General features: G+C 36.3%; 2 protein-coding genes across 2 annotated transcripts in view; both read left to right on the forward strand.

Annotated features, from left to right (window-relative positions):
• Window positions 1-362: 362 nt before the first annotated feature.
• The window catches only part of LOC126366713 (THAP domain-containing protein 2-like), a 40,219-nt gene continuing 17,807 nt past the window's right edge, over window positions 363-22,774 (forward strand). Inside the window, exons 1-3 of the mRNA XM_050009919.1 lie at window positions 363-574; window positions 1,012-1,192; window positions 2,277-2,518. Of these exons, the coding sequence (XP_049865876.1) occupies window positions 495-574; window positions 1,012-1,192; window positions 2,277-2,518 (503 nt within the window). The 5' untranslated portion in view covers window positions 363-494. The remainder of the gene's footprint in view (window positions 575-1,011; window positions 1,193-2,276; window positions 2,519-22,774) is intronic.
• The window catches only part of LOC126366691 (dual specificity protein kinase splB-like), a 206,745-nt gene continuing 187,201 nt past the window's right edge, over window positions 3,231-22,774 (forward strand). The window contains exon 1 of the mRNA XM_050009884.1: window positions 3,231-3,636. Within this exon, the coding sequence (XP_049865841.1) occupies window positions 3,486-3,636 (151 nt within the window). The 5' untranslated portion in view covers window positions 3,231-3,485. The remainder of the gene's footprint in view (window positions 3,637-22,774) is intronic.

A 22,774-nucleotide genomic window follows, 5' to 3' on the forward strand; every position in this document is an offset into this window, starting at 1 on the left:
TATTTTAGTGATATTAGAGCGTACAAAATTAACAAAACAAATATATTATAATAAATCTATAAAAAAACGTATTCACAAAAATACCTCTGATTAACCCAGGTGGAATATAATCGTGGTCTTCAGATATTGTTTTATAATTTTTCAAAAACCGGTATATTTATAATAATAGTTGCAACTCTATTTTCGTTCAAAAACTGTGCTTGACATTTATTGTTTCTGAACGTAAATTTAAGCAGCTAAATATAAAAGACATCTAAATTTTTGATATCTCTTTTTATTACCTTGTGAAATTATACGTCTAGTTGCTTCATCCATTGAATGCAGATACCATTGATATTTAGTTGCATTGCAGTTATTGACACCGCAAATGACAGAATTGTTTGACAGTAGTTTGTTATTGTTTGTTTTGTTTCTTGTAATATTAGAAAATGTTCTAAATGGTTGACTATATTGCATTTTTTGTATACTTCAAGTGATTTTCAAGACATTGTAACATGGTTACTTGCGCTATTACCAGTTGTAAGAATACTTCAGCGAAAATATCGAAGAATACTCATGGAATTACTTTTCACAGGTAACTTGATGTACTTATTTATAGCATAAAATAACCCTTTTAAAAAATTCTTATAGTTCGCGGCAGACAAATAGAGATATCGTGAAAGTAGACACAGAACTAGCTCATCCTTGAGAATGTCCAAGTGCATTTTAGGAGTTCATGCATGTTTGAAAGTATTTGTAGGAAAGCAGCAGCAATATTTGAAAAACAAAAAATTATAGTTTATTTTAGGTAAATTATGTCCACTATATTGAACACCAGCCTCGGGTAGTATAGTGCGCACAATGAATTTGCACGCCACATGGTTAATATTAATGTTAGATAAATTAATTAATTAACATTTTTTTACTGGCTCAGCCAATAGATTTCCTTCGTTTGTCGCATCGAGTGCGATATGCGGGCGTTTTGCTATGTCTTCAGTTAAGCATTATCTAATCTAAACGTCTATCTCTCAGGTTTCCCAAAGACAAGGGCAGACGTCGCCAATGGGAGGTAGCAGTTAATAGAGAGGAACAGTGGACATCCACCGCATCCAGTGCGGTATGCTCCGAACACTTTGAAGCATCAGACTTCTACTTGACAGAGAGAGGGCTAAGAAAGCTTTCTTGCGATGCTGTACCAAGTATTAATATTTCTGTATGTTGATTATTTCTAAACTTTTATAAAAATTTGGTCTATCTAAGATTATGGACAGACTGTAAGGAAAGAAAGAAATGTTTATAAAAGGATGCCACAGTAACAATACAAAAACATTACACTTAAAACTTACACAAAATGACAATAAAAAAAATAATGCTGTTTGAAATGGTGATCATTGGATCTGTAGTTCTGATTATGATTGTCTGTCCTTTTATAAAAGTATTTAAAAGGTTAATAAGTACTGACTAATAATCTTTTCTGTTAGCCCCTGTTAAAGAAAAAAAAAATATAATAGGATCAGTTGCTTTTTATTCTCAATGATTTTGAAAAACTAACTAAAGCCATCCTTCACTTACAATGAGTGTGAGAAAGAAATAGCACTAGTTGTGGAACTGACAAGCTAAATTAAAATTAATCTGTCTGTCTCTGCCAGAATCAGCACCTATGTTTAAAAAATATACCAAAGGATTATGTTCTTTCCAATGTTATCATATATCTTTATGGACATGTATAAGATCACGCCTATTTCCCGGTGGGGTAGGTTGAGACTACAGAATTCCACTTACTTTGATCTTGACATACCACTTTCGCTAGTTCTTGTAGGTTTAGTGTATTGCCCTGGCATTTCTTTAAAATATCCTGGATTTAGGGAACGCAATCCTGACTCGAGACCGCAAATTCGAGATCCCGAGGGAGTGGAAATATCAATCCCGCGAGATCTCGAAATTATCGGGTTCTCGTCTTGTTTATAAAAAAATGTAAAGTTAGGATGGCTCAAAACGATGAAAACTGTGAGGTTAATTAAAACAAACCATTTTTTCAAAGAAAACAAAAACCTTTATTCTTCAATATTACTAACTACATAATTAAGTTTTCTTTGGAAATTAGCATAATCTAAGCAAAAAGTATAACTCAAGGAGATTCGCCCAGCCCCGTCAATCTCGAATGCGATCTCGTCATATGTATTATGCTTCGAGATTGACCCCGAAAAAATACGAGATCTCGCGAGATCGGCATTGCATTCCCTACCTGGCTGTGATCACTTTGGTAATCTATAACAAAAATCACATCTCTCTTCTAGGCATGTCAACCAGTAGAACCAACAATAGCAGACCTAGAACCAGTAGACATCCACCCAAATGATACTGAAGAGGTAATAAACCTGAAATACAAAGTCCGAAGACTTGAAGTCTTAGCTGAGAGTCGACGAAGGAAAGTCCAGGTGTTGTGGCAGACCAAGAGGAGGTTACGAATAAGACTAGCCAGAATGAAAATAATTCTTAAACACCTTATAAGTGCAAAAAAGGACAAAGTGACGGAAATGTGAGTGCTTAATGTGAAAATAATATTATCCCTCTTTTCTTTTGAAAATGGAATTTAAGTATTTATGATTAAATATAATTTGCCATTCTATATTTAAAATCATAATTTTGAACATGGTTCTGAGAATTTCAATTTTAATGATTGGTATAAAATAAAAATAGATTTTTTTATGTTAGAGATATATCTCGATCTCTGTCTAGGCTAAAATACTTTTGTACAGAAATATTCTTTATTCTAGATTAAATAGATACTTAAACTTGGGATAAAGAATTAAAAACATTTAATTGTTCTTCACTCCTTTTACTCATTTTCTCTTTATCTTTTATAAAAAATACACCTTGACACCGTTCGACCCCATTCATTAACCATTCTAAATTCATTTTATTAATCTTAACTAATAATAAAATAAAGAAATAATATTTTTTAGTGTTAACAATATTTTTTCTTATATTACTAGTTTTTCTACTGTAGATAGGTTTTCTACATTGAAATGGAAATCGATCTTTTAAATTAAAATGTCACAATAAAATTAAAAAAAGAAAACATTTCCAGTTAACCAATCAATACACGACATCCGCGTGTTATCAGTAGAAGATCCCCAATTTGGCTGCGGTTTTCTCTGATAGCTTATCTTGGCAATTAGAAAATGCGTGCGCGCTGCCGCCGTACATCGAGCGCGGGCGCAGGTGGGGTCGCCCCCGCCACTCGACAGTGCCTTCCCAGCCAACCGCGCGACGGACGTGTTACCAACTTATCAACAACGCGAATTTCGATAAACTTTTCGAATTTCAAATAACCGCGTTTCAAGTGTTTTATAATTTCTGTGATGGAATGTGTTTACGGTTCAGTATTTAACAGTGTATGTGCGCGCCTAAATATCGTTGAATGTTAATTTGTATTTTTGCAATCGTCGAAAATGTGACTGTTGGCTCAACTCGTCAACATGGCTTATTGTGACTGAGTATAGATGTTTGTGAAAATGCGGGAGTTTATAAGGATTTCCCTGGTGTGTTTGTGTGCGGTGTTGCTGATCCACGTAACGCTATGTGAGGATGTTTCGGGGGAGGCAGACGATGTGACGGACGACAGGAAGGATGGGAAAACTGGAGTCTTGACAGGTAACGTGTCATCACCATCTCCCCAGCGATATCCCGTTTTACATGGTCCGTTTACCTAACCTTGACAGTTTGACAGGTCCGGTTTTTTACAGAAGTGACTGCCTGCCTGACGTGTACTGTTAACTTTTAACCTTAAGTAGGTAGGTTACCTTATTTGTCCCTATTGCCGTCGTGTTTATATTACCGATATACACAGACCTCCACGCTTCGAAAAATGAAAATTATGGTACAATAACAAACACAGCCTACTTTAAGTTATAGTACAGTCGACCAAGCAAGAATGAATTCAAGCCCTAGCTTTCTCAACTTATTGGGAAATGTCTAGGAACCCAGCGACTTAAAACAAGGCTAGCCACTCGACTAGAAACAATCGTATAGTTCATAGGTAGGGATCTACCCACACTACCTACATAAAAAAAATCGCGTCTATTTTTCATTGGGGTAAGCAGAGATAACGGAAATCGATCCTAAAATAGGTATACCTACATGATTTAGTTTAAATGACAATGGGCACTTTTGTATGAAACTTGGTCCAAGAACCTCCACTGATGAGACTTATATGTAATGAAAGCTTATGCTTTCCCTATGATTCTGGCAAAGTTCTATCAGATTCTGTCCCGGGGTTCTTTTTTTACGGCCATGTTTGTCCTGGCTAAAAATGTGATAAAATACAGTGGGAGCTAAAATCGACTCAAGATTTCTTGCTGGATAACTAAGTCTACATAAATAATTATGTATCATATTGTGTATCATTTTAAAGAGGATCTTTTCCAGAATCCGAAACATAAAAAAAAAACAAAAAAATCTTTTTGTAAGCGAATTATAGTCAATTTATATCTGCAGCGCCATTGTTTCTCGGTAGCTAAGTTCAAGTTTCATGCCTTTTACCCCTTCCAAAAGTATCTTACCGATTTTTTTTATATTGCTTCCGGAATTTGATCTGAGTGATAATAATAAGAAAAATAAATAAACACCTCTCCGATAGAGACCGCCTAAGCTATTGCCTATTGCAAGAAATCGTCATCATTAGCAAGTCTTTACGGTATTGCATATAAGCTTATCAGCAACTTGGAACTTGGTCCAAGAACCTCCACTGGTGAGACTTGCATGTAATGATAGCTTATACTTGTCCTATGATTCTGGCAAAGTTCTATCAAACTCTGTCCTAGGGTTTTTTTACGGCCATGTTTGTCCTGAGTGTACAGTAGTGGACTGCAAAATCACCTCAGGATTTGTTGTCGAAAAACTATTTAACTAAGTCTATATACATAATTATATATCATAATGTATATCAATTTTAAAGGGGAAGGTTATCAGAATCAGAAACACAAATAAAAAAAATGCATTAAGTATGTAAACGACTTTTAGCCAACTCACGTCCGTAGCACCATTTTTCTCAGCAGCTACGTACGAGTTTCGCGCCTTCCAACCTTTCCAAAGGAGCCCAATCATTTTTTCCTTCTTCTGATATTGCATTCTTAACCTGACAAGTGACAACAAAGAAAAAAAAAATAAGAAGAAATAAAATAGATACCATTCCGATAGAGGCCGCGTAAGCTATGGACCTATTGCAAGATAACGTACTCAAAGGCTAGTCATTATAATCCAACAGACGTAACATGATTAGAATGCGGCGGGACGGAAATGTAGTACATCGCCTTATGCGAAAGAGACGAAATATGTGTCTCTTTAACACTAACAGTATACAGCTTAGTACGAGAGAAACAAGAAATAAGTCATTCTAATCAAGATGCAATATAATGACTCTATTGTATACAAAAGAAACACATTTATTAAACAAGTTCAGGCAATAACTGGTGCAAAAGGCGGCTTTATTGCCAAGGTAGCAATTACTACCAGGCAACCTTACGTTTACGTACGATACGTTTGTTGTACCATTCGGCATTGTTTATAAGACAAGACATAAGCCTGGTTAATAAAACAAGATTGTGGTGAAAGAAAACATGCTACATTTGCGTCCTCCCGCATTCTAATCATGTTACGTCTGTTGGATTATAATGACTAGCCTTTGAGTACGTTATCTTGCAATAGGTCCATAGCTTACGCGGCCTCTATCGGAATGGTATCTATTTTATTTCTTGTTGTTGTCACTTGTCAGGTTAAGAATGCAATATCAGAAGAAGGAAAAAATGATTGGGCTTCTTTGGAAAGGTTGGAAGGCGCGAAACTCGTACGTAGCTGCTGAGAAAAATGGTGCTACGGACGTGAGTTGGCTAAAAGTCGTTTACATACTTAATGCATTTTTTTTATTTGTGTTTCTGATTCTGATAACCTTCCCCTTTAAAATTGATATACATTATGATATATAATTATGTATATAGACTTAGTTAAATAGTTTTTCGACAACAAATCCTGAGGTGATTTTGCAGTCCACTACTGTACACTCAGGACAAACATGGCCGTAAAAAAACCCTAGGACAGAGTTTGATAGAACTTTGCCAGAATCATAGAACAAGTATAAGCTATCATTACATGCAAGTCTCACCAGTGGAGATTCTTGGACCAAGTTCCAAGTTGCTGATAAGCTTATAATATGCAATACCGTAATGACTTGCTAATGATGACGATTTCTTGCAATAGGCAATAGCTTAGGCGGTCTCTATCGGAGAGGTGTCTATTTATTTTTCTTGTTATTATCACTCAGATCAAATTCCGGAAGCAATATAAAAAAAATCGGTAAGATACTTTTGGAAGAGGTAAAAGGCATGAAACTTGAACTTAGCTACCGAGAAACAATGGCGCTGCAGATGCAAATTGACTATAATTCGCTTACATAAAGACTTTTTTTGTTTTTTTTTTATGTTTCGGATTCTGGAAAAGATCCTCTTTAAAATGATATACAATATGATACATAATTATTTATGTAGACTTAGTTATCCAGCAAGAAATCTTGAGTCGATTTTAGCTTCCACTGTATTTTGTCACATTTTTAGCCAGGACAAACATGGCCGTAAAAAAAGAACCCCGGGACAGAATCTGATAGAACTTTGCCAGAATCATAGGGAAAGCATAAGCTTTCATTACATATAAGTCTCATCAGTGGAGGTTCTTGGACCAGATTCGCCCATTCTCCTTTACTTTAAACAGCGTTTCAAAGTTTTATCGTAATAATTATTATGATAAAAGACATCATAATTCTTCTTATTGAGTCTATGTAAAGTATTGCAAATATTATATACTGAACTAGGTAGTTATTCAGCTAGACCTCTATAAGAACCTCTTATAATGGAAATATTTTCAAATCAATTTTATTCCCATCGCTTGTCGAAATCGCAAATGAAAAGTAGGTAATAATCAATCGTCATAAAATGGCATAACTTTGGAACTTTAACTTGATTATGAAATAAAACCTCGTAGGTAATCTTTCCGTTGCTATTTCGAAAACGGAAAACTGTTTACGAAAACGGAAAACTAAGTTCAAGAACGGAAAACTAATGTTTAAACTATACGAAACCTAGTATACACATTGTTTAATCCATTTATTGGTTTTGGTTATTTAAAATTTGGTATTTAGATGATGACAGAAAGCACGTTCCTGCTTATTTAGTTCATCTTGCGACGGATGTACCTCTGACTAACCCCATTGGGAATATAGTCGTGAGCTTTATGTTTATATGACCTATTCATCATCATCTCTCTAACATTATCCCGTTTTTCACAGGGTCCGCTTACCTAACCCAAAGATTTGACAGGTCCGGTTTTTTACAAAAGCGACTGTCTGTCTGTTTAGATGACCTATTAATGTTATAAATTCTAAGAGCAGTAATTTAAAATATTTACCTCCAAAAGTCATGCTTATCTCCTTTTAAAGCTGAAAATCATGCATGAATCAAAGTCGTGAATTGCCAAAACAATTCGCGTCAGGTTTCGGTCCAATGTTATCAAAACAAGGTGTCATGCACCCACGCGGCTTTAATCATCTGTGAATTATACCTACAGCTCCTAGACTATAAAAGTCGTGGTACTAACTCGTTATGAATATAATATGCGACTTCCTTGTTCATTTATACGACGATTTTGGAAATATTATTAAATTATTTTTTTATATTTTACAAAGTTAAATTTAAAAGAAAAAACTAATTTTAATTAAAGTAATACAATTCAAGGTTTCATCCTATTTCGTAATTATCATACAATTGTTTGTTTTTTATTGTATTATGAATTATAAAAGATGGCAAAACTATTCTGTAATTAGTATAAAATGTTGATTGAAAAACTTACCTGTTTTTGTATGGGATTGCTTGGCACGTTTTTGCCTAATGGCGTCACACAAAAAGTACCTAATTCGGAGAATTGATTCTTGCAATGAAGCGTTTTTAATGTAAACATTGATTCTATTTCACGTCTTATTTTGAGGACATCGTTTTATAAAAAAAAAAAACTGTTAGGCTAACTGTATGCTAGGTTACCTCGACAGCCAACCAGAAACCATGCTTTGTTTCCCAAATTTATCCAATCAGGATTAATCTGACTTTAGAGATTTTAGATCAACTAAAATTTTTTTTTGTTAGTTATGTACCTTATGAAATAGTTTTTTCTCAATTCCTGTCAATAAAGTACTGTACATAAGGTATCACTTACCCTCACAGTACCCTCAAAAGTCTGTATACTTAGGTTATTTTATTATTATTTGAGAATTGTGAGGGCCGAACTGAATACAGCCCGCGAGATCCCTGCGACCTTGTCAGATCTATTGTGACCTAAAAATCCATACATTTAAAAATCGTCCTCTAGACCGATGTGTTCGAAGAGATCCAACGTCTTTTTGGGAGAAAGCTCCATGACTTCCTGTGGGTCCATTATGTGGCCCCCAAGTGTACGGTTTCTACTATGTATGAGAGCCTCACAGCTGCACAGCAGATGTAGTGGCGTCTCGTCTTCCTCTAAGTAGGTATAACATAACATAACATAAACTGCCTATATACGTCCCACTGCTGGGCACAGGCCTCCCCTCAATCAACCGGAGGGGGTATGGAGCATACTCCACCACGCTGCTTCACTGCGGGTTGGTGGAGGTGTTTTTACGGCTAATAGCCGGGACCAACGGCTTAACGTGCCCTCCCAAGCACGGAATCATCTTACTTTTTCGGACAATCAGGTGATTCAAGCCTGAAAAGTCCTTACCAAACAAAGGACAGTCTCACAAAGTGATTTCGACGATATCCCCATTGGGAATCGAACCCGGACCTCCAGATCGTGAGCCTAACGCTCTAACCACTAGACCACGGAGGCTGTTAGACCACGGAGGCTGTTAAAGTTAAGTAGGTATATTAGGGCATAAAATATACAATTCCTCATATTCCACAATGATATCCGAGTCATGAACGAACCACGCGTAACATAACCACCAGTTCGTCCGTCCGTCCGCACATCACAGCCACTTCCAAGTCTGTAGAAACCGACCTTCCGTGGTCGTTCCGCTTGCGTAACGCCCGGTACGGCACATTTGCATCCACTACCAACATTCGAACGGAAAACCGTAGAATGGATTTTTACACAGATGTAGACTAAAATGAACCGTAGCCCAGTTGGCAGAACGCTTGCCTCTCACTTAGAGGTCGCAGTTTCGAATCCAGCAGGCCTAAACCAATGATTGTCGAATTTGTTTTCGAATTCATGTTTGGATCAAAAATGGATTATCATCTGCTCATCGGTGAAGGAAAATATGGTAAGGAAACCAACATTTCCGAGAAATGCATTTTCGCAGGTATGTGAACTAACCTGTATTGGGCTGGTCTTTCCTTCGCGGGCTGGAAGGTCAGACAGGCAGTCGCTCTTGTAAAAAACCGGACCTGTCAAAACTTCAGGTTAGGTAAGCGAACCCTGTGAAAAAACGGGATAATGCCAAAATGAACAAGCTAATGCGAGCGTTATTTTTCCCTTGAAATAGGAGGAACGCTCCTCCTTCTCACTGTTTTGCCTACGTGGTTCAATGGTTGAGCGGTGGGATTGAGATCCAAAAAATCACCTTCTGGGACTGTACCTGGTTCGGCCAGGACATTGCAGGCTGAAATCACCTGATTGTTCGCAAAAGATGATTCTGTACTTCGGAAGCCACGTTAAGCCGTTGCACTGTGGTTCTGTACACTCTGATACTTGCAATATTCCATACCTAATGCGCAATGAGACATAAATAATTTATCTGCAAAAGTATTATTTTTAATTTTTTTAGCACCTAAAAAGTTTTATGAAAAGCTTTTTTTAATAATTTCAATATAAAAATTATAAACTTGCGTTACCTATTCCTTTCGGTTTATATCTGTGGTATGGTATACCAAATACCTTGGAAGCGGCAGAAAAGCCAGATGTTTCATAAGTTACTCGTATTATGGGCATTTGTTTCGTGCTTATTGTGGGATATTGAAGGATATTGAGGAAATAATGTACCTATCGTAGTTCTCATCAAATGCATCATAGTATCATCACACAAATATCTAATACGAAAATTAGGACTAACAAAAATTGGTCTAATAGAAAGCTCGGTGAGGCGTGGGTAGGTACTTAGTTTATTTTGTGATGGATGTAGCTCTGACCACTCCAATTGGGATATAGTCGAGATTTTATGTTTATGAGTATTAGGAACGTGAAATAAATGTCATTTTACAGTACGTATTATGGGTATAGTAAAATTTTGAGGAGCTCGGTGGCGCAGCGGTTAATGCGCTCGGTCTGCGATTGTTGAAGTTAAGCAACTTCGGCAAAGGCCGGTCATAGGATGGGTGACCACAAAAAAAAAGTTTTCATCTCGAGCTCCTCCGTACTTCGGAAGGCACGTTAAGCCTGCTGCATTAGCAGTCGTTAATAACCATCAATTCGCACTGGGCCCGCGTGATGGTTTAAGGCCCGATCTCCTTATCATTTGTTTTGAATTATGAATGTTAATGTTCCAAATATTTAGTTTTCATATTACAATACAAAAAGAAGTATGTAAATAAAAAGAAATATATTAAGGAAAAAAATAATTAATTAAGTTTTTTATCTTATTATTATGTTCCAAATTCAAATTTAATATTTAATTAATATCGCGTTTTTTTGAACAATTGAAGAGATTCGATTTGTTTTTTGATGAGAAGTATCTTGTTTTTGAAGATTTATTTATACAGGGTGGCCCAGAAGATCAGGTTCAAAATGAAAAATTAGATAGAGGGGCTCATTAGCTACCAGAAACACCCCCATGTATGTTCAGCAATTATTTACGACCCATTTTGTACCTTTTTCTAGATTTTCTACCTTACTTCAGAAATAATCATTTTGTCGCTATCCCTTACTTAATAATTATTTTATTTTACTTCACAACTATGCCTAAGGCTGTGACCGCTCAATCAAAAATAAATCAAAGTCAAATCAAGTATAAAAAAAAAGTTATCGGAAGTCAAATTGAGAATTCGACCAAAATTGTTACAGTTGTTAAAACTTCGCCGAAGAATAATAATAATAAACACATGAGATTGTCATGGACCCTGAAAGTATTTCTAAAAACTGCTCCATTTAATAAGCTTTTAGAAACATCCAAAAAAAGTACCCTCAATACGGGCAAAAAACTAAGTAATTTGACCTCAAATATTGCAAAACAGACAGATTTGAAGGAAAATTTGACATTCTCATACAATGTAGCTGCTTCTTTCTAACGTTGTTAAAGGTGGTCAAAGACACATTTTCAGTTAAAAGTAAATAAAAATCACGCTTATAATCGCTAACAGGGTAGACATAGCAACATTCCGAAGACAAAACTTGCAGTCACTTTTGGTATTCGTATTTTATTGAAGGTACATACATAGATTTCAAGGAAAAAGTTATCCCCAAACACTGTTGGTGATTCATACTATTGGATACTAAAATAAAATCTGTCTTTGAGCACCTTTAACAACGTTAGAAAGAAGCAGCTACATTGTATGAGAATGTAAAATTTTCCTTCAAATCTGTCTGTCTTGCAATCTTTGAGGGCTAATTACTTAGTTTTATGTCCCTATTAAGGGTACTTTTTTTGGATGTTTCTAAAAGCCTATTAAATGGAGCAGTTTTTAGAAATACTTTCAGGGTCCATGACAATCTCATGTGTTTATTATTCTTCGGCGAAGTTTTAACAACTGTAACAATTTTGGTCGAATTCTTACTTTGACTTCCGATAACTTTTTTTTTATACTTGATTTGACTTTGATTTATCTTTGATTGAGCGGTACACAGCCTTAGGCATAGTTGTGAAGTAAAATAAAATAATTATTAAGAAAGGGATAGCGACAAAATGATTATTTCTGAAGTAAGGTAGAAAATCTAGAAAAAGGTACAAAATGGGTCATATCTCCTAAACCGTAAATAATTGCTGAACATACATGGGGGTGTTTCTGGTAGCTAATGAGCCCCTCTATCTAACTTTTCATTTTGAACCTGATCTTCTGGGCCACCCTGTATATTCCACTTTTGTAAAATTCCTGTTTCATTAATAAAGTGGTACAAATAGTAATACAGATGTACTACATTACATTTATTGCTTTTGAAATTGTTCTCAGTTTCAACACAATACATAATTTTCCTTTAAACTGCATACTTGTATAACTTGACCGCACGTTGTCAACGTTGCAATTGGAAAAATGAAAAGCGCACAGCTGCATTGTACGTTTTGAAGCGATTTCTTTTATCTGCATGTGTCGTAACTCGTAACAAACCCATTTCTTGTGGTTTGTGGTCAGCGTGGAAAATGGGCCTTATACGCACTCAATGCCATAAGCTACGCCTCAGACGTACTATATATTCCGTTCATCATTCACTGAGTTTGAATTCACGTTCGGACTATAGATGATTTCCAAAATCTGTGTCCGGTTAATGAATGAATGAATGAATAAATGTTTATTTCGGATTTGAATCCATATGTGTTAGTAGGTACAAAAGAACTTAACGTTAATGTTAGTAAGTAATGCATAAGAAACAAAATAATGGCAATATGCGCGCCCCTTATACTACAAGTACACCCTGCCTACCCCTTCGGGGATACAGGCGCGATGCTATGTTTATGATAAGTTAAACGTGGATTATTTCAGATGTTGACGACCGTTTTACTAAAATTACAAAAACTGTAAGTCGTATTTCAGCCCAACAAAAATTCTTTTGGACAACTTAGAACCTAACTGTCGCACTCCGATGTTGATGGTACGCTGGTGTGATGATGAAGAGAGTGGATGGAGTAGATAAATGACGACTTCAAGGTTGACCACGGCTTATTTAAATTGTAATGATAATGGACGAGCGATCGTAGAAGAAGATATAAAAACTGCTATATTATAAATTAAAAAAGTAAAAAAAAAACACAATTCTATTGGATGTTGCCAACAATAACAAATAGGCAGTACAGTACAAAGGTATTTTTGACCCATGAATCGAAACTTTGAATGACGCGTGCGCATGTCAACATAGCATCACCGTCGCGACTCGCGAGTATATCACGAAGGGAAACGTTGCGAAAGCATGAATCCTAAAGTTATGGCAGAAACCTTGGTCTTACTATAGCTCATCGCCTCTCCAAAAGTAATTTCGCAAGTAGTTCCAATCAATCAACAATTGGCTGGGTATATTTGTTTGGTATTGTTGTCAACAAAAGAAATGATGTTACAATGCAATCAATCAATTGGAAAATGGCCTCCAGATGTTGACTCTTGAGTTGATTTGTTAGAAAGTTGCAACATTTCTTGCGCAAATTATGTGTATTTGAAAATTATACTATTATCAGAATTTTCAATACTTTATAATTTAATTGCTAAATGGATTGCTTACCTTTGTCCCATTAATGAATTTTGGTATAATAGGTTTTTTTCACCGTAAACTATTTTACGGATTTCTTGATTATCGTATTTAAGTAATAATTGCATTTCAAAAGTTAATTACGAAGCGACGTGGGTCTATTTGTGAATTCTAATTTATTTTCCGCTATTCGATCGGAAAGGGTTCGGAGCGTTAGGTAACGTCTTATTTATTTTTAAAATAGTTGTTTTTATTGTACGGTCACGAGCATTAATATGTATACACTTTGGTACCATGTCACATTAACTTTTTTGCCGAATTGAACTGTAACTCTCACTAAATGTCAAATATGTTAGTGAGTCCTAAAGTGGGTACATTATATAGCTCATGACTGTACCATTTATGTTGTGGACTAAGTATTTAATTTGGACCGTATTATTTGAGCACATGTTTAAGGGATAATGATCCGTGTTTATGAGGGCACGTTGAACAAGCAGTCCGGGTACTATTTACCTCAGTATGTACGGTCATGAGCATTAATATGTATACTTGTATATGTCACGAGTAAATCTTCCGCCTATATATTATCTCACATCCCAACCAACTCAACAGCAGTCACCAAGCAACCGTTAATTAGTTTCACTACCGTTTGTCGTACCCAACAGTTTGTCACTAACCTCGTGTATTATTTCTTAAGAAGAGAAGGGAAGTAATACTCAAATGCTAATGTGGGATAAGTAAGAGGCTGAATGTTGATTTTTGAACGAAGACTAATATAGAAAAGATGGATGATTGAGTTGAAATAAACGGAGTGAACGGATTGGGAGGGTGATTTTGAAAAGGAAGGAGACGTTGGGTGAGAGTTGAAGTGAAAAGGTGTTTTTTTGCGATTCGTTCGACTACAAAATAGTGTGTTAAACAAACAAGAAAAGTAAAAAAAATCTATTCAAAGGTGCATAGTGTTTTATTCTCGCCCAACGATTCCACACTAGCCATTTAGCGAAAAATCAGGACACGACTGAACAGGACCAACTATGGAAAGTCAAACCATCACCTATATAAATGGGGCTTAAAGGAGTCGCCATACTGAGAATGTGGTCACCCGGATCAAACCATATCTCACATAGTGAATGAGTGTCCTCTCCACCAGTCCCCAGGTGGTATAGCCGAGCTGCATTGTGTGACGGATGCAGCAGAGACTTGGTTAAGGGAGCTTAACCAAGCAATATTTTATGTTTATTTTTTATTTTTTTAAAGAACGTCTAGGGAGGTTTTTCTTGCAGCTTCTTTTCCCCGGCTATACAGGTTGTGAGAAGCTGCAGTAGTTTTAGGCGGATGAGACGTTCGTTATGTAAAAATTGACGATTCAAAGTGTAACTATGTTACCTACTGGATAAAGATATTTATGAAATTTTGAAATTTTTGAATTTGAATTTAAGCTGGATATTGGATCCACGCAGGATATTTTATTTTTGTCTGCCATACGCAATAATAAGAACGGCCATTTTACAAAGGTCGTTGTTATATTGTGGAGTCAACACGTGTGCTCGCATGAGTTGATAAGCGGTGCACTTTGCTTACAATTTACAAGTACACATGTACAGCGAGCCTTGAAATTATTACTAACGTTTCAGCAATAAAAAAAAAATACGCGCATGCGCATGCGCATGTGCGTGTGTGTGTGCGTGTGTATGTGTGTGTGAAAATGTTGTTTAATTCAGGCGTGTTGATAACAATTGGGTCGCGTACTAGGTTCAAGATAAATTACTTACATCAGTTAGTAGTAACCGGGAACAACAGTTTAACGTACCTTCCGAAGCACGGATGATTTTACTTGCCTGTAATATCCTCTCTAAACTAGGTCTCACAAAGTATTTTTTTTGGTATGTCCATACCGGGATATGAACTCGGGACCTCCGGATCGTGAACCCAACGCTCAACCACTAGACCACGGAGGTCGTTTATATCTGTAAGAATATAAGTAGATTTTTAACCTACACAACGTAACAAAAACAGTCTCTATACGACCAACAGCAGGGCACAAGCCTCTCCTCGATCAACCGGAGGGAGGAGGTATGGAGCATTTTCCACCACGTTATTCTACTGCGTGCTTCGGTGGGCATATTAAGCCGTGGAACCCGCAGATATTTTACAATAATAATAAACTATTTCTATTCTATTTTACCTTTTCCCTTATTGAAAAAAATCTTATATAAGACTGCTGAAATACAAAGAACTTTTCTAAACCATTTCAGTAAAATTAGTATTTATTTTCCATATGATAACATTTTACAATCGTCTCAAATATGCGGTAACAATTAAATCTGTCAAAGTACGTAAGTTAGTGTTGTGACGTTCACTAGCATAGAGATGTATCATTTGATATTAGGTCGATCGATTCGTTTCTATCTAGGTATAGGTATATATTACAGATTTAGTATTAATGTTTGTATTACGAAATATAAACCAAGTAGTTGAATCATTCGTCCAGCGATCGTTCGTTTCCGCGCCGCACAATGGACGGGCTTCCTGCGAACAATGTTGCGCCCGCGCACGCAGTTTCACTGGCCTTTGTATGGTTTTCATACAACACTGCATTGTTTAACTAGACGTCAGTTTGTTAGAATTACCATTTTGTTAAAAAAGTGAGTCTGTAAAAAGTATAGCTCTTTTTTCAGAGGATCATCATCATCTCCCTAGCATTATCCCGTTTCAAATTCAAATTCAAAATATCTTTATTCAGTTGGTAACATAGTTACACTTTGAATCGTCAATTTTTACGTAACGAACGTCTCATCCGCCTAAAACTATTGCAGCTTCTCACAACCTGTATAGCCGGCGAAAAGAACCGGCAAGAAAAACCTCGGCACAGGGCCCTAGACGTTCCTTCATAGGGTCCGCTTATCTTACCTGAAGATTTTACAGGTCTGGTTTTTTACAGAAGCGACTGCCTGTCTGACATTCCAACTGGCAAAGGGAAAACCAGTCCAATACAGGTTAAGTCACATACCTCCGAACTTTTCATTCCGCAATTTGTCGGGAATGTGGGTTTCCTCAAACATGTTTTCCTTCACCGCTGAGCGCGTGATAATCATTTATGACCCAAACTCTCTCTCTCTCTCTCTCTCTCCTTGGCATTTATTATTCCCATCTGATGGCGGGGTCTGCCTTCTTCGTACTTCTTCGTATTTATGACCCAAACATGAATTCGAAAACAAATTCGATAATCATTGGTTTGGGCTTGTGCTGGATTGGAACCTGCGACCTCAAAGTGAAAGGCAAGCGTTCTATCAATTGGGCCACCACGGCTACATGGCTGTTTTTGGAGGATAGATCGTTGAGATTTGAGTACTAGGAAGACGAGGCGTTCTGGGGTACTCCATAATTACACGACTATTAAAAAAAGAAGAGAGAAAAAAGAAAGAAAAAAGAAAGAGAAAAAAGAGAAAGAGTTTAAAGAGAAAAGAGTTTTTACAACGGGAATATTCCCCGTACATCACAACGCAACGCTTCACTGAGCTTTCTGTTAGACCAACGTGTTAGTTGAACCGTATCGCCGTCTGTAATGGTCGACCCATCTCTGTTATATTTCAGTTCAATTTTATTAAAAACTATTACATCAAAATCAGTGTTACAGCCTAGCCGGAGGTACTCACAGTATACTTAATATAATACAATTGATCAAGATACAAGATTCAGCTTTGTTTAATGTTCGTTGTGGATAATTACGGTAATCAGGTGATATGAAGCAATTCCACAGTACATTGCGAATGTTGATTCCCGTCTAGATAATAGGCTGATTGCTTAGAATTATGAGCTAACTCACTGTTCCACGTTTGATATGTATCATACTACTTTCCGCCCCCGTCTATGTCCGCGTGGACTTCGTTCATCGCGGCTATTTTTTCCGTCCCCTTAGAGGGTTAAGGGGTTAACAGCCCTCTGTTAACCCCTTACTAAGGCGGTTATGTAATGGTGGCCATTGGAAGCTGTACGATATCGAGGCAGACCACCAGCCCGGTGGTCGGATGACATTGTGAGGTACGCCGGAAAGCAATGGACGACACTTGCTCAGGACCGGACAGGCTGAGTAGATAGATAGAGGGTGATTTCCGGGTTTTTTTTGGCGTGACTTATTGTAGATTTCCCGCAAATGGCATTAACTACTTGACCGGACAAATGGGGAGCGCTGAGGGCTCTCACCCGATTTCCGGGATAAAACTGCTATATTGTTCCTTAGGTCCCAAACTATCTACCTCTACATACCTCGTATAAATCGACTCAGCGGTTTAATCGTGAAAATGTAACAGACAGACTTCCTTTCACATTTATAATATTAATAGCGGATTTATAAAGATTACGCAGTTTAAATCGGTTTTTTTTTCAAGTTTTAAAGGCATTTAGCACTTTGTTTCCAGGTCAATAAACTTTTTTTTTATAAAGTGGGCAGTTTTCTGCTTCTTGGGTTTACTGCGTTTGTAGTGAGTATAATATATAGTTACCTATTGCATAAGGAAAAAGAAACCATCTTACAAGCAGAAAGGCTATCTACGTACATTCCATTCCTGATTATATACATTTTGATAATCAGAAATTAAAATGTATATAATTCATGATAATAGTTCTTTACTATTTTAGTTATTTATAGCTACTTACAGTGTTTTACAAAGTTTTTTATTTAACATAACTCTGCCGAAGTTTTCCTGGAAAAGATCGCTCTTAGCGATAAAGCCGCCTTTGCCAACTTTAGAATAAGTGTCTTCTGTAAATTTCTTGGAAGTGTGCTATAAAGTGTTTTATCAAAAGTATGAATGCATGCGGCTAATATTAAAAACAAGCGGCCAAACTCATATTTTGCAACATAATTCCTGTTACATTAGCTAACATTACATCAACGCTCCTAACATTCTAGGCGCTCCACAATTCTAAAACTGGATTCTTTAACCGACATCACAAAACGACGCGGCGTTCCGCTGTGCGCACACTATGTTGTAACTCACTTGATATGCGCGCACGACGATTTCCATCCTTACACCGCGGACTTAAAGATTATAAAACCAAAACTCTCGCAGTTATATGAACGTATTTGCAATTAGTCCAGTGAGTTGAACGGTTTCAATTACAACTGTTATTTTGTAATATCCTTTTTTGTTTAGTGTGTAATCCTGGTTTCGAATTCGCTACTAGTCTTTGTCGATCTCGCCGAGACGGTTTATGCAATCATTTGATTTTGATTGGTCTTCGAAAATGTATTGACAAGATGGAGTCTGGGAGCAATAAAGTAACAAAACACGTTCAGTTGTTTGCCTTCCCGGGCATATGTTCAAATTTAAATTCAAATTCAAAAATATCTTTATTCAGTAGGTAACATAGTTACACTTTGAATCGTCAATTTTTACATAACGAACGTCTCATCCGTCTAAAACTACTGCAGCTTCTCACAACCTGTATAGCCGGGGAAAAGAAGCTGCAAGAAAAACCTCGGCACAGGGCCCTAGACGTTCTTTAAAAAAAATAAAAAAAAACATAAAATATTGGTATACAATTGAGTAATTTAGCTGCCTAATATCAGTTCTCAGACAGTTAATCCCATGCATTCATATCTTCTAAATAATCACTAATGCTAAGAGGGACTGTGTCCTTTCCAACATGATGGCCAATTGGGTAGTTCCCTATGTCAAAGATAAATTATGAAATTCTGATTACTTAAATAAAGACAGATTGAAGGATCTAAAGGTGACAAAAACGTATTATTTTTCTAAATAGAAACATAACTAAGTTAAAAATGTAACTGAGTAAGTTAAATAACTTATTTATGAATTTAAATAAAGAAAAAAAAAATGTGACATTTTGTGACTTTTTCCATGACATCACAGGTCGCTTTTTCATACAAATTCCATGGTGATTTCGTGTTTGGACGTTTAGTAAAAAGTAACTGATTTGACTAGTTGGAAACTAGCCTAATGTGACGGGCGATAGGCTGATCACCCATCACGGTGATGCCTTATCACCGTATAAGGTTCATCATATCCATCTTAGGGCTCGTATCAACAGTGGCTGCAAGTTGTCTTTAATTAATTATATACGTAGGTATTTTTGCATTTTTTATCTTTGCTTTTGAGTGTAAATGATGACCCTTTTTATTACACCAAGGCACAATTACATCTTCCACGCATTATTATTCTGATCAAAATAAAGTGAAGCAATATAGGTAGCAACATAATGTGATCCAAATATCAAGCACCAATTATTTTTTCTCTGGGCGCCATCCCACTTGCGTCAGACAGAGTACTGCGGGGCGGAAGGCAAGAGGGAAACCACTGCCCTATTTTTCCCTAAAAAAGCAGCATGGAAAATGCTGCACCGACAAGAGCGTGGCTCTTAAATTGATGATGATGACATAGGTATTTAAATAAAAAAGGTCTAAGTAAAGAAGACCGATTACTGTACCAAAGATCTATACGGCGTTGCTTTTATGTTGTGACATTTTTTTAACTATTCTAATATTTAAAGATCTTTAATATTTTTTTTCCGATTTTTATATTTGGTTTGTGACAGGATGACTTAAGAGAATATTCCTCTGTTCTCGAGCGTATATAGAATAAAGTTTTATCTGATTATTATAAGGTTGTATTTTTACCGACTTCAAAAAAGGAGGAGGTTCTCAATTCGACCGTATATTTTTTTTTACTAGTTTTTGTTCGTAATTGTAAATGATTATTCTTATTTTATTTTTTATTTGACTTTTATAAGAGGCCGTTAATTGTCGATTTAAGATTAGTTTCGCTCGCTTGGTAGTTGAAAATCTATAATTTTATGAATATTTTATTAATACTTTATCAAAAGTGTTGGATAAGGCCATGACAGTATACCAAATCAGGTCAATTTATTAACTTTAATTATCTAATGAGCGAGAACATTAACATTTTATAATTGAAAATGTTCTATCGATTGTATAACAGTCGCTGATTTCTAATATTAATTAATTACATAATTATCTGAACTTACTTAATCGCATAAATTATTAAAAGTATAAGAGAGTAGATCCAAATATCTCTTTCTTTATAACTAGAGAATATTGAGCACATTTTGCAAAAAACTAAAGTACTAAGGGCTATAAGTACTACATAAAACTTTTCTGAAAAAAATACCATAAGTATAAGTACAATTCTTAGAAAAATAATTGAAGAACTTTGCAACTTTATGTTTCATAAGGTTCATTAGATAAATATTAAATATATACGAGAGAATGTGGACTAAAAACTAGATGTCAATTTATAGAGCGGGTATTATAAGGTTTTTAATTCTTAATATCTAATCTAATCTAGTCTACAAGATCCCACTGCTAAGCAAAGGCCTTCTTCTTTCCTTTTTCGCGGTCCTGTGCGTACTTAAATAAATACAAATTTAAGTTATGTTTTGTCGAACAAAAAATCGGAAGAGTTTCCAATTTTTTGACGATAAGCAACTGCTTAACTAAGCAGCATGGCACTTATTATTATTATTTTTCTTTCATATCTAGCCGTGTTTGGAATGTTGCCTACTTACACACACCGCATTGAGCAAAGAATGTTTTAACAAAAAACCTATTTCAACGTACCAGTGTTCAACTACCGGCTCAAGACGTACTGAGCTCCAAACGGCGGGGACAAGACTTCAAAGCTCATTTAACTGACAAATATCTGAAGGCACACGTTTGCATTTCTAATGCGCTGCTGACGTGTTCATTAGTATGAAGTCAGCTTCGCAGTCAAAGGCATTCCGATCCGCCCAGACGATTGTAAACGTCTCACACTTCTTTCGGGCTGGGCAGAAGTACCAGTCATTAGAAAATGTGTAGCTCTGTATGTTAAAGACATCGTAACGAATAGTGAGGGGGACGACTCTGAGTTGATATGAAGTAGATTTTCCTGTCGGAAAATTCATGAAAATTTTAGCGTTTTTTAAAAAGCGCCATTTAGACTTAAGTGAGACCCAGCGGGGGCTCACCCCTAGATTTACCTCAGTAAATCTAGCTCGGCACTGAAACGAATTGGAGCGGGGGACCTCTGACTACTCCAATTAGGATATAGTCGTGAGCTTAGTTATGTGTTGTTATATTACAATGCGTCCATCTTGGATGTTATACAAGTGATTATGTCCCACTGCGGGCCGCTTTCAGGTGAACGACGTGTGCAGCTATTGTAGTCTATCTCTAGACCATAAGATCTGGGTAAGCAATTATTTTCAGGCAACCATAGTCAACAGTTGTCGCTTTTTATATTATTATTTACATTACTCAAACCTATTCAATCGATGTTATCATTCCTTCGGTTTGTTTTGAATTGGCTGGTTGTTTGGGAGAAAGGTTTGGTGTTTGAATAATGGATTCATATTTTGAGAGTCGAAATCGGAATCTAAACAACTGTGTTTACTGTCACGGAGTCGTATAGTACGAGTAATAAATTGGGATCACTGACGTAAATGACTCCCACCTCCATAGTGTTATTCCGTTTTCCACGGGGGCCGCTTTCCTAACCTGAAGATTTGACAGGTTCGAGTTTTGACAGAAGAGACTACCTGTCTGACTTTCCAACCCGCGAATTAAAAACTAGCCCAACATATCACCGGAACGCAACGGCGTAAGTGTCTGTAAATATTTATTTAATGAACACCAAAATGCATTATTTGAAACTCAAATCGTTTAATTCTCCTCCTACACTGTACCGTCGACCTCGGCCATTTGATTTTTGTTATTGTTCCTTTATTGCTCGCTTCTCGTACAGTGGGCGATGAACTTGAAACTCTATTGCCTATGGCATTCTACTCACTTTACACATTCTTTAAATTATCTACTCTATAACAATATACATTGACGGATTAAAACTAGCTTACGGCTAGAATATCTAAGTAATCAAGTAATGTATTTTAAATAGTAAATTACGAGTATGTGAACAGTTTTGAGAATTGGACGGATAAATCTTTATAAAGATTTGAAGTGGATACTTGATGGTGTGTAGTTTGTCAATTCATGTAATTGTTACATTAAACTCAAGTAGGTAGGTATTATGTAGTCATGTTATTTAACATTGATGTATAATAATTATGTAGTAATCATTTGGCGCGCCTTTTGTTGTCCACGTTGGTCTAACAGAAAGCTCGGTGAGGTGTTTACTTAGATTACCTTGCGATGCATAAATGACTACTTCAATTAGGATATAGCGGTGGTTATGTGTTGTTTCGGCGCGTCATGTTTTATGTATTAATTAATGCCTTCTAGAAACTGTATAAATTATCATCTCGAACAAATGTAAGAGGCCTGGTGGTTGGTACGTTGATGGATGGGAAGCCTTTGATTGACGGTGAAACCAAGTGGCTAGATAGCAAAAAATAAGCTTACAACAAA

This window comes from Pectinophora gossypiella, chromosome 5 (genome assembly GCF_024362695.1).
Source record: "Pectinophora gossypiella chromosome 5, ilPecGoss1.1, whole genome shotgun sequence".
Taxonomy (NCBI): domain Eukaryota; kingdom Metazoa; phylum Arthropoda; class Insecta; order Lepidoptera; family Gelechiidae; genus Pectinophora; species Pectinophora gossypiella.